General features: G+C 36.4%; 1 protein-coding gene across 1 annotated transcript in view; it reads right to left on the bottom strand.

The window, feature by feature from the left end:
* The window catches only part of PCNX1 (pecanex 1), a 90,891-nt gene that overhangs the window by 19,141 nt on the left and 54,607 nt on the right, over positions 1-17,143 (bottom strand). The window contains 14 exon segments of the mRNA XM_032113300.1: positions 288-518; positions 1,485-1,738; positions 2,124-2,339; positions 3,128-3,186; positions 4,236-4,365; positions 4,967-5,075; positions 5,476-5,653; positions 7,002-7,143; positions 8,973-9,123; positions 10,667-10,759; positions 12,572-12,677; positions 14,349-14,458; positions 15,746-15,837; positions 16,326-16,436. Coding sequence (XP_031969191.1) covers positions 288-518; positions 1,485-1,738; positions 2,124-2,339; positions 3,128-3,186; positions 4,236-4,365; positions 4,967-5,075; positions 5,476-5,653; positions 7,002-7,143; positions 8,973-9,123; positions 10,667-10,759; positions 12,572-12,677; positions 14,349-14,458; positions 15,746-15,837; positions 16,326-16,436 — 1,982 coding nt within the window.

The raw sequence follows: 17,143 nt of genomic DNA, 5'->3' as shown, positions 1-17,143 counted from the left end.
TCAATTCTGCAGACATACCCTTTTGCATGTAGATAAATACCTAAGATTCAACTGGTTGATTTGAGCTGGCAAATAAAATTCATTAATGAACTGGTTAAACCATACACTACTTACAGAATTTATTAAATTCAGATCTCAAAAGTGGAATATCAAAACCACTTCAATCAAAATACTTTAATTATACATACCTATTTTAAAAATCAGCATTAAACCCATCTGTAAGTCAAACCAACAGGAAAAAAGTAACACCATCTGAGAGTAGTGAATGGCTTTCCTCACATACTTACCTTTTCTCTTCGAGAGCAGCAATATTCTATCCAGTTCAAATATATCATACAGAAGCTCTCTCTTGAGATCCCTGCCAGCCGGTGGTCATAATCCTCATCAATATTGGGGTTAAATGTTGGGTCTACATCCACATAATTGCGGTCTGTGCACAGCCGCAGTCCTTCCTGCATTGTCTCGTTAGCTAACCATTCCTCTAGCTTGGGAGATGTTGTGACATAGTAGATGATTCCCTGAAACAGTAGCAGTTAAAAATATGAGTCAGTATTGCAATTAAAAAAAAAACCCAGTCAGCAATCTCAATTGTTTTCAACTTATTTGCATTCTTTTCCTGACAATGAACCAAAGTGATACACAGTAGCATCTCTATAGCTCACAGGTGCAACAGATTTGCACAGAAAACACAATACAGGTGGTGCATAGGAGTATTTTTCAAAGACTGTCAGGATTTCTGAAGCCTACACTGAAGGAGTAAGGAAAGGAAAAAAGGATGGGGATACGATCCTCACTGTAATTTTTGCACAAAACAAATACATAGAAATTTTTATCTAGTTAACATGGACACTTAGACACTGAATTTCTAAAGAATTCTGAATTAAAAAAAGCTAAAATACCAAACAGTTTAAGACCCCTGTGCTAGGGAAGACAACTTGTGTGCATGTGTGAATAAGTATCTTGGAAACATTTTAACCTGAAAATTTTCAGCTCTCAGAAAGAGAGTAGTTTATGAAAGATCTCAATTAGTACACTGATCATCTGAAAGGATCTGAGGCCTAGACTTCTTAAAACTGGAGAAGAGGGCTTGTTTCTTTTTTAAGAACCAAAGATGGGTTTGGACAGCTTATGAAGACCAAAGCAGCTCAGCTCTCTCTACAGAAACAAACTAAGCAACTTCTCATTTACAACAGAGCTATTGTATCGGGGTAACAGTTTTAAAGGTTCTATTCCAGCTTCAGCTGGGAGGTGTCCTCTCTCTGATCTAGACTACAGGGTCATTGTCCTGCTCATGCACCAGGATACCGAGTCACCATCAGTACAACAAACTCTGTCCTCCTTTGAAGAAGGTGTTCATACATCTGTAATTATCAACACACCTTATGATCCTCACATGACAGACATTATGAGCTCAAGACATTAAGCATTTCCCAGGTGTAACCCAGCCTGCCTCCCTCCACGGGCTGCACTGATCCGAACCATACCTTCACATAGTAAGTGGTGAGAATTTTCCGGAGATCAAAGACTTGAAGCATGGAAGCTGCACTGTTGTCAGTGATGCTGTAACCCTCCAGAACATACTTTGTTACAAGCACTTCCCAAGCCAGCCAACGCTGCCCAAAGGCAGCATTAAAGGAAAGCATGTGAGGAAGGTGGCCTGGTTCACAGCAACAAAAACCTTCGTCTTCCTCTACACCTTCAGTGATGGCCTCTACTTCTCGTTGCTGACAGTAAGTTCCTTAGGAGAAAACAGAGGAAAGAAGAAAGAGTTGAATGCTTTATGAGATTGTTTTAATGTGAACTTGTGTTTAGAAGACTTTAAAATTCAACTTATTTCCAATTAAATTCTTTTAACACTAAGTGAACTATCTGCCAACAAACAAAAGATTTAGATAGCTTAATTTATCACTCTAGGATCTGATTTTAGTTAGGTTTCTCTAACAAGTAATCATGTTGCACTAAAATGGAAAGAGGGACTTAGCATCAAGTGACAGGAGCATCAAGAGGCCCTACAGGCCATTTTCAAAGCAATTTATTAACAGGAAAGAACTGAAAAAACATCAGTTTCCAAAGCAGAAGCCTACTTTTTAGTGCACACAGTTAAGGAAGTCTAGGACACTCACCTCTGAATTCAAGCCCCCTCAGCTGGAAGGTGACCAAGCCGTTTCCTATCTCTATAAGGTGTACTAGTGCATTGAGGTAGTCAGAGGCTAGAATGAAGCAGTCCCCAGTACTGTAGTTTCCCCAGCGACCCAACAACAAATCTCCACATAAGCTGTGCTGAAGGGAACGGGTTAAATGTTCATAGAAGATAGAATTCAGGTTGTTATCATCTGAACCTGCAGGAAGAGGGGACTTAGGTTATGTGAAACTGCAGAAAAACATCAAGCTTGAATGTCAATTATTACTTCACATTGAATCCCACGTTTTTGTTAACGGCAATGCTGTTCCAAGGTCATACTCTACCCCCACTTCCCCTTTTTTTAAGGAATAACTACTCCAAATGAATGCCGAGTCACATTTGTATTTCAAACCAAATTTTCTCTTAGCCACCCCTCCATTTTCCAAATTATTCCTTCAGTTCCACTCATGCATCTCCCATCAACCTATTCAAGATAACGAAGTGTAAAATCAAAGGAGCACAGACGTATCTCAGTAATGTCTATTGTACTGGTCTCATCACCATGGTATTGAGAGATCCTCAAATAATACTTGGCACTTTTTCAAACACTCAAGAATAAAAAGCAAAAAAGTTTAATGCATGCTACAATTATAAATAAAAAGGTAAAAGCAGGAACACAAGCCCTAAGAGTGAAATCAAAATTTATGAGAGAGCCTAAAGAATAAAGCAAGTGAGATGATGGGAGAAAAAATAACAGACAGAGCAACAGAGAGGTTGGGCACAGTTGGACAAGATCAGAGGGCAAACTGATCATGAGTCCTATAAAAATCCAATAAAAGCCATTTACATTTGGAAAAAAAGCCACTACAAGAAAACTCACCCCTCAAAAAAAACCCCAAAAAACCCCACCAACCCACTTCTCAAACAACCCCATCTCCCCTGCAAAAAAACCAACCCCCAAAAAAACCTCCAAACCAACTACCAAAATCCAGCTAGGAGAGTTACCTGGATTCCGATCAAGCTGTGAAGCCAGTCTAGTATTTGAATGATCCACACGTTTTGTGCTGAAAGAATAAAATAAAGCATGCTTAACACAAAATATATTACTGTAAGAATGTCTATGGAAAGAAACTTCTAATACAATGTTAAATATTCCCACTGAAATAGTTTCAAAAAGTTATTTTAAAATAACTTCAGATGCATATTTGCTGCTCTTCTCATATGTAGAAGTATTTTCTGCCTGCGATAGCATTATAATGCCTAATAAAGTTTGTCCACAGTAAATGGCCATAATCTTGCACGTTAGGTAAAAGTGCATATATTTTCTTAGATATCATAAAGGTTTAGATATGAGAAAAACTTAACAATTAAATTAGCACAGCTAACATTTCAGTAGACTTTAGTGAAATACTAATTTTTAGACAGTTCTTTCATTGTCTGAAATTACAACCACAACACTTTAATCTAAGATTTGAAACATCTCATTTAAACTGTAATAATGTTAGAAGGGAAATAATAAATACCAGAAATATCCATTCGACTTCCTCTATGCTGTTTATACAATACTTGATTGGTCTAATACTCTATCAGCAATAGGGAACTTAAGAGAAAACAAAAGGAAGCACAATCTGACCTGAAGATTCTTTTACTACTGATCCCACCTCGAACAAAAAAAATACTTACTTTAAAAGATCTTTATATTAAGTTTAACCAGTTTTGCTGTGAGCAGAGAAATAATGAACAGAGGTAAAATACACCTATGAGCTGTTCCCCTAAACCTTTTTGTACATAAACTCACTTTTTGATTAAAATTGCACTTCACAGCCCCATAAATTCTATGTTTAAAATCACCAGGACGGCATATCTCTAAGTAGAAATTACTTAAGCAGCTGAAGCAAATGTTCCTAGTGTAAAAAACAGCTGCTACAATATTTCAGAAACAGGTTTAGAGAAAACTTTCAATGCTATACACTGGTTTTCTTTGAGGGGGAAAAAAATAGCAGAAATTAGCAAGTTTGAAAAAAAACAAACAAAACCCCTACACCAACACTTTAGACATATTTACACTATTAAAAACAAAGTTTTTAAGTTTTTTAAACTTTATTTCACCTACTTGTAGTCTCTTTCCCAGAATTTGACAGGCCTGGCATATGAAGTGATGAATATTGCACTTCCCAGAAAAGGATTCAGTGGAGTAGAGAAGAAAGCTGACACAGCTGCTTGGACAAACAACATGGCAGAATCTGTAGGACAAGAGAATTAAGGAAAGCAAAGCAACAACTACTTTTTTTTAGCTTCTGTGATAGTGTTCAATACAGACAGCAACACCAATGAAGAGCAAAACGAGTTCCCTATGAATTTCTATGCAGTGAAGTATGTTTGTAGTATTTCCAGCAATAAGGGGATTATTTTTGTTTTTAAAAACAGAAATAGATGAAAATCCAGCACTAGACATGACAGTCATTCCCAAAAATTCTATTGAGAATACTAACTCAGCACTCCATTCAGACCAGCCTACAGAAGTCCAAAATGCAAAACTCAAGTACTAAAACCATAATTAGTGACTCCTGTAAAAGGGAATGACTATCCAAAGAAAAGCTGTGTGACTTTCAGAAATAATTCTGGTCCATGTTTCTTTTATGTCATAAGTCTATTCCTACTGTTACTGTATAATTCATAGCATTATAACAAGGCAGAAAGCGTGAACAGTTTCTTTGTAAATACTCACTAGACAAACCTGTTCCTTCAGTAGTCTTACCCCATAATGCAGAATCCATTATAACACAATACTCAGAAGTTATAAATACACAACTTCAGGAGAAAGTTTGCATTTTCAAAGGATACGTGGCACAGCAAAGGGCTGGGCAAAAGCATGGAAGGCAGACCCCCATGTGATCTGCCAGGGAGCAATGTAGGTATATACAAATCTCAATTTATAAAAGAGTTCCCAAAGCTAAAGAGGAAAAAAAAAAAAAAAAAAAAGAGAAAAACAATTCAGTGTTTTAGGTAAGAACCAACATGTTTTGCATCCTGAGGAATTTACTGGTCATCCTAGAGTTCTTACTGGTCTACCAGAAGCTTTGAGACTTAGAAAAGGGATGTAATTATAAAAGCAAGTAACATAACACGCACTTAATTGTTCTACGTACAAACTCAGGAGATGTTTAGAAAGTTACATAAGGTTTATCAAGCCATCATAAATGCTTTGGGAAAGAGAAACCTTAGTTGCCTTACAGCATATCTGTTACAGTACAAAAGACTGAGAATCTGCAAGATTACCTATCAGATAGGACTATCCATTTGTTTTCCCCTTTGGATGAACTGAAACACCTAAAAATAGAGTTCGAAGTTACCTTGCTGAAGAGTATGGACATGAAGAAGAGATCTAGCAGCATGGTCTCAGTAAAACTTTTGTAATCAAAAGTAAAGAAGAGCACTGTGAAAATAACAGTGACATACTGGCACGTTGGGCTACTGAACGATGAACGCAGTAACTTCAAGCCAGCTATTGTGATCATTAAAGCACCCAACCTGTGTAAGGAAGTCACACAAAACAGTTATTAACTGTTATCTGAACGGGGTTTAAAGAACACAAGTTGTTGCTGTCATGCAAGACCAATCTCTTCAAACTTTGATTTGGGTTTGCTTTTGAAATTGGGGGGCGGGAAAGGTGGAGGGGTGTTACTTGTTTGTTGGTTTTTTTAAAGACAACTTCAGATTTTTTCTTTAAAGGGTTACTAAGTCTTTTCATCAGTATCCTCAAGCTAATCAATGTTCAAGAATTAGCATTATTTCTAAGTGTGCCACTAAAAAAAAAATTAAGAGATGAAATATCCTTGAACTCTGAAGAGAAACTTGGTCTTTAATTTAGGTTATGAATACTGAAATGCAAAAAGGCAAGATTAATCATCAAGAGGATGAGAATGAACACTGGATTATCACTTCCTACATGACTATATTGCTCTAATTTCTATTGAGGGAACTGAAATTTTTTCAGACATAGCAACTGACAAATCAAATGGTTATTGAGAAATTAAAGTAACACAATGGCAATATTCCTCCCAAAGGTCTCATAGTGACAGTGACAACAAACCCAAAGCAAGGATTTACCACATGCAGGGATTAAAATTAAGAAAGCCAGAAAAGCTACCCCCACACCCCCCAAAAATTAATCTAACAACCTGCCCTTCCAATATATTTTCCATTTTGTTTCAATATTTATACTCTTTTGTTCTAAATGAATAGAACTTTAAATCCAAAAGAGACACCTTGCTACTGTTTCTTGGAGATAAAAAATGTAGGGCCTATTATTGAGCTATCATTTGCTGAGACAGTCAGATACACTGCTCAAGGGATTATAACTAAGACTCAATTTAAGAAGCAGTGTGCAATTCCATCTGGATATGGATTATACTTAGGGGCTAGGAAGTCTGAGGAATTCCTTGATGAGAGAAGAAAGCTACAGAGGGGCTGCAAGCTGGCACACCAACTCAGGGAACAAGTCTGAAATTTACACCTGAACCAGAACATATCAACACTATCTTGAACTTGCCATCTGGATAATCATATTATAGACTGACTGAAGCTTAACAAGCAAACTTATCCCACTACTAGGTAATTCCACAACATGCAATCAAGACAGTATATGCTAGGAGTTGAATGATTTATCTTCATTGGAGTTTCTAGTTTAACAGTGTAATACTCCAATCAGTTTAAGTCAGCTTTATCAGGGCTTTTAAAAAAAGAAAAGCTTTATTTATTCCTTGCCTTACTCTTAAGACAGCACCATTAAGGTATTCTGTCTTCCCATAGAAGTCCCTATTTAATTTTCCACCACAGCAGACATACTCAAGATTACTTGATAGCCTTTTATACTTACTCAGTATCCAGTTTCTTTGGACTAGCAATATTCTTAGCGCTGCTACTAAGCTCATTGAGGACTATCAGTGGATAGATAACATTCTTCTCTACAAAAAGGAGCCAAATGTGAAGTTTCTCAAACCACATAACATGCGCAGCATCTGTCAAGATATATTAAAAAAGAAATCAGATGGCACTGTCAAATCAAAAATTTCTGCTTACAAAATAAAGATTCTTGATCCGAGTAACTTGGATTAACTGTCTTCTCACAATGGACTTTTGTAGTTTTATTTAACCAAAATAAAGAGAAGCTCCTGTCAGCAGCCCCAGTAGAGTTTCTGCACTGTTCACACAACAACAGAACAGTTTGCAAGCTACATGCTTACTCTACACAGAAGGAAACAAACTGGGTTCCACCTCTTCAATAACTTCAACATTGCCATAGACAAAATGCATCATTTAAACAGCTTCATCTCATGCAAAAGGATGTTTTCCAGCCATAGTCAGTCTGAAAGACTCCTGTTTTCCAACTCTTCGATACAGAAGAGCCTATGTAACCTGCCAACACAAGTGTCTATCACTTGAGCAACTTCTTTTAAACTTCTACAAGAATTTTAAGATATGTTTCAAATTAATGCAAATTAAGATAAGAAAATTTATTCTACAATATAGGCTAGAAGAGCTTATATCAAAAGTTACGGTAAACATTGATGCCTTCATAAAGGGTTAAGGCACACTTGAAAGAGGCTAGAAAAGGTGCTGTGAGTGACTACACATGTCTACATGAACCCCAGCAAGAACTCACATTCCTTTTCAAGAGAAGCCGTAAAGACTATTAGTCATTGACATGGCATGAATTCTCTTTAAGTTACAGGGACCAAATCAGAAGATGTTACAAACTGTTGTTTAACATTACTGGTTATGGCTTCCATCTTTCCCGAAAATACTAATACATACAAAAATACTGAAGCCAGGTATCAGCAAAAGGACACCAACTACAGCTTCTCTAGTTTTAGAGATTAAAAACTTAAGGCATACAGTTGCACTTTTCACTTCTTCCAGATAAAGTCTGACATCATCCTACAATTGCTGTTCATGTTTATCCATCTTTACACGCAATTGCTGGGGAAAAAATCCCACAAGTTAGACATCAATGAAAAGACCACACTGAACGGTTGCTACAAAGGTATGAAGTTTGTGAATCAATTCTGACAATTCTCTGTTCCTGAAAGCAGCAGAATGCTTTCTTGTCTTGACAACTACTTGAAAAGAAAAACCAATTTCAGTTGTTTCCAAGGCCTTTCAGACACAAATTTCATAAATCTGCTGTTAAAACCAAAAACATTCCAACAGTGAAGTCCCCACAATCTACCACAACATTCATCCATTCTGGAAAACTGATGAGCAGTATAACTTCATCTTTTCTGCATCTCTGGGGAAAGATTTCATAGGCTTTAGCACAAGCTGCAAGCACATGTCTATGCAGATCAACTTGTAAGACTGGTCCCTTGGTGTCTTTATCCATTAGTTGGCCACTTGCACTATTGCTGTATGTTAAACATGTCAACAAAACTATTAAAAACCATATCTGTGCCAGGATGAAGTCTCCACCAGCATTTCCATACCTAATCCTCTAAAACATTTGAAAACTTGCTATGTTGAGGCAATACATAGTGAAACACACTCGATTGTTATGAAAAATTCTTGAAGCAATCATTAGCACAAATTTTGCCACTTATGGTTTTGAAGATTATGTTTTAATGGAGCTGCTCTGAGACAATGTTAACACTTGTATTATCATCATCAGTTAAACGATACATAAAACATCATGGAATCAAAGCATGAGGAACTGAGAAACGAATTCATTTATAGATTAGATATAATTAAACTCTCCAGTGGTGAGAATAAAAAAGATATTAATTATATGAATAGGCAACAAGTTGGTCAGCAACTACAGCAAGTTCAAGAAAGTGTTACAAACAATACTTACTCCGGACTTCAAACTGATGGTATTCCTTGGTTTTCAGCAGCGGGTGAGAAAAGCAGTGCCAAGGAAGCTGCTTTCGGAGTTGAGGCAGAACATAATGGGTCACAAAGCCTACCGTACCCACCAATGCATAGAGAACATAACTTAAAATAGGCTAAAAAGAAGAATTGAAGAAATTAAGGTTTGTGTTTTATAAACAAAATAAAATATTACTTCGCTAGTGTATTTTTCAGCATCCAGGCAGGTGCTCCTGTAATATTAATAATTATAATGGGAATGTATTTCTTCATGAGAAACTGTACTACCAATTTTAAGATAAAACAAGAAACCCTGTGAGAAAAAAACTCCCTTCATATCTAACAAATTTTCACTAAGCTGAGATGTACTTTCAAGTAAAAATAGTACACCAATCTTCTTGCACAGTTCATTGCTTCTGACCCATATGCACTTCATTTTATAAAGGTATTATTCTCTAAAGGCTGAACCCAATTTACATTTCCATCGGCTGGATAAAAGGAGGTATAAGAACACGCAAAAACAAATTATTAACTTCACATTCTCTTGAGAAGGTAAGAAGCCTCCCACAAGACCAATCCCTTCCACAGAAATCACAAAATACTGCAAAATTAACACGGGATTATGGCTGGATTTCACAATAATGCTTTCTACTCTTTAAAATTTTCTCTAAATTTCTAGATAAGTCATTGCAAAACTGGGATTGCATTATCTTGTCATAAGCTCTTTGTGAACTCCGTGAAGCCCAAGGCTATTGAACTACATAACTGGTGAAGAGCATACAGCCAAGTCTCTCAAAAATGGGGGAAAGCAACATTCAGGTGGAGAGCTGTAATCCAACCATACAACAGAAGGGATATTTTCCTCAGCAAACACAAGTACACATGCTTAAGTAACACACTTCACCTGAAAATACGAAGTTACCTAAATGCATATGCTTTTTAAAATTAGTTTCTTACTTTAACTTTAGTTAGCAGCAGGAATGTAAAATCCTTCTAAAATACATGCAAGAAATTTTCATTTGCCTTACATAAGGCTGTTCATAAGGTAGTCAATGGTTCCATAACAAGAATACCAAAATAAGAAACTCAGTAACTGCAGCTCTTGAGGGAAATGCTTTACTTAAACTCAAGCACAGGATCTAGTCCCATGCCATTATCATCAAGAGCCACATACAGACATTCAAAATATCCAAAGCAGTAACACTAGCTAGACTGACAAGTAAAAAACTTGAAACTCAGATGATCTTTGAAGTCCTGTAAATAATCATTCCAGTAAAGGGGTACTCCCTGATTCTACAGTCTACAAACAGCCATGCCAGCATGGAACTGCTAAGTCAAGGTTCAGCCCCTCAAACTTTATGCACTAATCCTTTTAAACATTTTTTTAAAGTTTCATTTTTCCTTATTCCAAAATGAGCTTGACACTATTTGAGATAGATAAACAAAAGTGTGTTTTATGTCAGAGGCTAAAATAAAAGTCTAGAATATAAGAAGAAACTAGAAAAGAACTAAGGAAGATGACTTTTTGAGTACATAAAAGTGAAGACCTTCAGTCATGTACTTGTCACCGTATATGTTTAAACACTAAAACTAAGCAGAAGACTTGGTGAACTACCAGAATAAGCTTTATATCACATGAGAGTAATCGCATACAGAAGGCCAACTGAAGTAACATCTTACCTGTAAAACTGTAAATACTGTACTGACATGAATTGCAAAATAGAGGACACCAATGACTATACACACAATCAGGTCAGACTGCAATCGTTCACTCTGCAAAGTCAAAATAAAATTATTTTAGAAAATATCAGCTTTGGTTGACCTCTTAGAATCATTAAAGTTGGCAAATATCTCCAAGCTAAGAAAGTACTGAAAGACTGGACTCCAATACACAAATGCAGTAACACTGAAACTGATTAAAGATTTTCAAATTATGCCAATGTTAGCTACTTCCACTGAAGTCATTAGAAATTTCACAAGACAAATCTTACAGCTAAGAGCATCAGTCCAACTAAGTGAAAGGGACAGATGCATATCTATAATGGGGCAGGACAAATCAATACACAATATAGTATCTAATCCTGGACTGTGAGGGGTTGTAAGGATCCCCTTAAAGCGCTGATGAAAGCACTGAAAGGGACAACCAAATTTCCCTTTATGATCTAATAATTGCTTAAACTACAGGGCAAATAAGAGCTCTGGAAGAGTGCTGCCTAAGCAGAGCTATCAACCAGGTGAAACAACCAGGCTCTTTAACCCTTTTCTGCCTCCTCTGTAGAAGGGTAAAGGATAGCTTTGGAACGACCCCGAGGAATGAGTCTGAATTTTCCATTACTCCTAAAAAATGGTAACAAGCCGTTGATAACAGGCAAAAAACCCCCCCAAACTAGTCATGCCAGAGTCAGCCACAAGGGGGCAATGCGTACTTAGGCCATTGCAACTCAAAGCCTCAAGTTTAGTAGACTAGTTCCCAACTCTGTAAAAATACCATCAATATTTACAGCCTAGAAAATCATTTAAGGATTATCTACTCCATCAGTCAAATAATTACACACAGCAATTACTGCTGCAAAGCCTTCACTTCTTGGGCTATAACTTACTTTTTAAAAATCAGTTGTCCTGATTTTAAAAACCACTGTAAGAAAGGCTATTAAAATCCTCAGCTCCTCTGCCCCCTTGGAGACTAACACCACCGTATGACAGCTAAAGAGTAGCTTGCAGCTCCTACGGTCAACTCTCTCCTGTTCAATGTTAAAAGAATTGCAGTTTCTCTACTCTAAATATTTATATAATAATAATAATAATAATAATAATAAATATTTATTTCCACATCAAGCACCTCATCATGCTTGTAATTGCTGTGTTATGAAAAACCCAGCTACACAGTTCAGCCTATAGCTGAGCCCTACACAAAGCTAAATAAATATTCAACCTTCTTTTGTACAACTTAAACATACTAAGCTTCTTAACTCATTTTTTGCTACACTGTGCGAAAAAGAATAATGTTTAAATATCACTACTTCCATAAATATTTGCACTAAAACTTCAAAGTAGTGTTTAAGTAAATGGAACAGGTTACATCTGCCTCCAAAGAACGCAAGCAACAAAACAACTCAAACCACCCCAAACAAGCCACAAAAAGCCCCAAAACACTTTCCACCACTTATTTTCCACTTCTGGAACAGCAAGCACAAAGCTCTTCATCACAATTATTAGAAATACTGAGTTTATATAGTTTTGCCACCATTAAGTCTTTCCCACGAACTTCTGCACAAAAGCAGGTATCATTATTATTCATGAGCTAAAAGATGATCCTCAGTGATACTTCACTGAATCCACACTAGGGAATTCCAATTCTCTTTGCTTTAAAATAACTTAAAATTGCAATACGAGCATTATACTCCTAGTGTAGCACATGAGTTCACCTGCAGATTTAAAGGAAATGCTGTGATACCCATTCTGACTAGAACCATGCTAAGTGACAAGAGTGAGCTAAGCAAGATCTAGACAGATGCTATACAAACCAACACAAAGCAAATTCTTAAATTGAATTTAAAAATTATAATAATTAAAAAGCCTACTTACCACAGAATTTCTAAGCTTCTCAGGTAAAGGATCTTTTACTTCAGACAGAGGATCCTCAGGGTTTTTGTCTTCAGAATTAGGAAAAAATTTTGATTGCACTAAAGAGCTTAAGAGAAAGACAAAAAAACCCCACTGAAAAGCATGTATTGTTCTACATGGTTTTATAACAGTCAGAAGCTCTATTACATATTAATCACAAAAAATTAATTTTGCCACATCAATGATTTCACATAGCTGAGCAAGTTTACAGCTATCTTAACTTTATAAAAGAATTAGTTCTCTGTTGTACAGAACGGCCACTATTAAAGAACAGCAACCAAATGTTCAGAACTGCAGTTTCTCTAGTAGCAACAGAAGCAATTGAAAAAAACTGAATTTTAGGTGAAATTTAGCAATCATGAAACAAAACTTGAACTCACAAGTAACTGAACAGAAATATGCAAAATTTAGAAGTAGTCTACTTGTCAACACCAGTTAAAGACCCATGAATTCTTTGATTTAATTCAAACTTCAGCAACAACAAAAGAAACCTATTCTACCCTGATTAATTAATGAATTAGCCATGCTGACCAAACTTCTAAATTCTTAGCAGGCCTTGCTGATACTAAAGCCCCAAAACCTTACACTGAAGCTTTTAGAAGCCCATGTGCAGTGTTACTAGCCACAACCAGTTGTCTTACAACTCCTCAGTGGGATTTTTCTTACAGTACCCTACACAGGGGAGAAATACTATTTCACTTTATGGACAGGAAGATCACTACAGAACAAGCCCTAGATCTTCCAAGGAAATTACATATTGCAATGTATTACAATGCTTAACTGTGCCACATCTGGCTAAACAGGTGAAACTGCCGGTCAAACATGAACATAGAGGTTTTAGTTTTTGGAAAGAACAGAAGAACAAATATCTAGGGAAAAGGACCTCATATCAACTGAACTAAGAGTAATTGGACAAGGTTTAGTGGTCAACCCAAAGATAAGAAACTTCCTCCAGTGTAAACACTTATGAATCATTAATTTTCTTGTTAACCAAGATCAGTCCCTCACTTTCTACCCCAGGACACTATTTATCAAATCCATCCAACATTACGGCTACATTTAAATCCAAGTTCAAGCTTTGCCTAACCTAGGTACATGGCTGAGCTTTTATTGGCTGTTCTGGGGGAGGTGTTTCTCCTACTGGAACTATTATGTTTTACATGTATCATTATTAAATGAATCAAACGCCCTCAGCGTCAGATCACTACTCCAACTCAGTATAACAACATGAATACCTGTTTCCCCCCACTAGATGGGAATCCTCATAACCAAAACAGATCCTTATAATTTTGCACAATTATTTGAACAAGTGCTTTGAGTACACATTCAATATGAGAATACATCAACAAAGTGAAACTGTTCAGAAAGCCTCCCTGTGGACTTCAGCTTAAACCAGTGCCTTGAGCACCTCTTTAAACACAGAAAGGATACATGTTGTTCCCAACAAACCCAGCAGCAGAAAGATGGTACCTGACTGACATTTTGGAGAACATCAGCAGGCATTTAGATCAGATTTTGGCATGTAAGTGATTTATCAAAAGCCATAAAAAAAGGTCATTGTTAGAGAAGGAACTAGATGCAAAATGTGAGAATTTCTAACTATTGAACTAAGAACATTATTTCTGATTAATGAAGGTGAGTAAAAATTCAAACAGTACTAAGTGTAACATTAGTTCACTTAGTACTTCCTCGCAACTTGCTTCTTCCTTGGGGAAGACATACAAACTGAGCCACTTACAAAAGTACAGAAGGGTCACTGCTTTGTCTGCTGAGATGATACGATACTGCCACTAACAAACCACAAAATATGGAGAAAAGAACTGGAATATGCTGCCCATCCCAGGAATCCTGGAGACAGAAATGAAATGTTAATAAAAAGGATACAAAGTACACACCACTTATCTGACATACAAGAATTTTGTATATCATGGTAAGAGAATGGAAAAATTAACTACAATTCCACAAAAACAAACCAGGGCTTTTTGTACAAAAAGTTGTTCCATCTTTACCTATGTCCAACTATAGATCAGAAACACTAACACAGTGTACACCCCCTTCAAGTCTACACCATCTTAATCATTAAACAGTCATCATTTTTCATAACCCTTATGAGGCATTTCCTACATTCCTGGAGACCACAGGCTCTTAAGAGCTGTATTTAGTCACTTCTCAATTTTGAAAGTTACATATATTTTGACTCAAGATTTATTTTTTCTATTGTGCTGAATGCAGATTAAAAAGTGGCTTTATTTGTGTATATATTTATTTTCCTGATCTGTATTGGATCTGCAAAGATGTAAGAGTTACTCTTTTCTAAAGCTTGTTTGTCTTAAATGGATGTGTTTACAAAAGGCTAATGAGACAAGTGTACAAATTCACAGAAGGCTAATGATGTTCTGCAGGTGATAGCATCATGGGAGTATCTCCTCTAGGAACTTTCTACTCTCTGTGACAAAGTGGAAAAGCCAGTCAACTCTGAGTTGGACCCACACATGCTACAATTCATTGTAAACTGAGCACGTTTGATTATTGACACACCTGAAATGAACAAACAGAACCAACATCACACTCCATACTGTTTTCAAACAAAACATTTCAAGCAAAAAACAAAGGGGGGGGCTTGCCCCTTTGCCAGCTAACTCTTGAATTCTACCTTTCAGATAGACACACATCTTCGCTTTGACACTACAAACTATTTCTTGGTTTCTTTTCAAATAAATATTAATTTGAAAATACTATTTCAGTTTTGCAGCACCAGAAAAAAATACTTACATGAGCCATTTTGAGAAGTTAATGTACTAGCACATGCAGACTCTGCTAGAATCAAGCCACTTGCATGATTTTTTTCAAGAATTGATGTAGAATGGGACTGACAGTAAATGTCATGTGTTTGCAACTAAAAAAAAGAGCCTGTTAGAGCAGGCACAAATCACACACCTTTTGAAAGCAAAAAAATCTGCTTTGCTCCTGCATTGCATCTCCTCTATTGACATCACAGCTGAGCAAGTATGAAACCCTAATAAATCAAACTAATATTTCTAATTCAGTAGCTGCATACTTTCATTACTTAATACAGAAGGAAGCAGAGAACAAACCCAAAACATTGATGTTTACTGTGCATAAAATTTTTCTCACCTTCAGGGCACCATAGCACAGTCCATACAACAATGCTACTGCCACAATACTACAGATAAAACTGTAAAGTGCTGCAAGCAGGCTTGTGGTAGCTGAATATCATAGAAATGAAAAGAAAAAAAACAAAACATTGTTATCTTCTTAAGTTAGAATACAAAATACTTCAGTTTAAGATGATATCAGCCCCCTAGTTGCCACAACCCTCTGATGGAAAAAAAAAGGCAATTGAAACCAGAGCAGCTACTTGTATTTTTCCCTAGAAGCGATTTTTATAAAGAGCATTTTATGTGGCTTTTTTAACCTCCTTATTTATTCAACAGCTTTACCATGAAAATAGCAATAGAAACCAGCTGAGGAAGAAAGTACACTTTTTGACAGACTTACTAGGACAGCAATTCTGTTTCCCAATAATCAATCAGAATACCTTTAGGCTTTTTAAAAACACCATTAAGTAAAAACACCTCTATGTTTAGAGGGTAGGAATAAAAATACTGTAACCACTAAATTTTTTAACTAACATACTAATCTTGGCTGCTCCACATCTCACACTTTTGCCACTGACACAAAACACAACACTCACCATTGCCACCAAAGACATGAATGTCCAGCTGTTCACAGAGATACATCACAAATGTATTCACCTGAGGCAGGAGACCAATGAAGAATACTATAGGGAAACATAGTGTAAACACTACAAAAAAAAGAGATGAAAAAGTGGTGAATGTGAAAAAACCAGCATGGTTAAGATATTTTTCAGTTTAAGTTCTAGGGTATCACACACCCCATATTTTAACTCCACATCACTGAAGCATTTCTACTATAATTTCTAAGGAAAATACACATTATGTAAAGTTCAACTTCAATGACTCAGAACTGACTGCATACAGAGGTCATACAAATCAATAGTACTTTCCTTTTAATTGCTGTAGACATGGACACAGGCCAGTTCAGGCTTTCCATTTTTATTTAGCAAAGATCAGCCAGGAGTGTTTACAGATTAGACTTACGAGTTTTCACTCATTGTAAGGGAGGCTTATCCAAGCCTAACTGCCTGTCTGGAGTTACAGGAGCAACCTAACACCAGCCACTCTGATGTCAGGGAGGCCAAGCACCCCACCTCCGGGTTTTCTGCTACTAATAACATCTGACAATTTCACTAATTTTTCCACACCACTTCTGAAAGTTCTAATCCTAAATGACTGGGGGTTTTGTGCTTTTTTAACAAAGACAACTGTATGAACCATGAAAACACCTGCAAATTACAGGATTTCAGAACGCAAAGATAAATGAATGCCACCTAATTTTAATACAGAAAATGGTATGTCTCAACCTGTACATATTATTTACTTTCTATCTTAAAGAATAAAAGATGCAGAAATAATCTTCTACACAAGTTCA

This window comes from Corvus moneduloides, chromosome 6 (assembly GCF_009650955.1).
Source record: "Corvus moneduloides isolate bCorMon1 chromosome 6, bCorMon1.pri, whole genome shotgun sequence".
In the NCBI taxonomy this organism is placed as follows: Eukaryota; Metazoa; Chordata; class Aves; order Passeriformes; family Corvidae; genus Corvus; species Corvus moneduloides.
The sequence above is the reverse complement of the archived record's forward strand: the minus strand, read 5'-3'. Positions and strand labels throughout refer to the sequence as shown.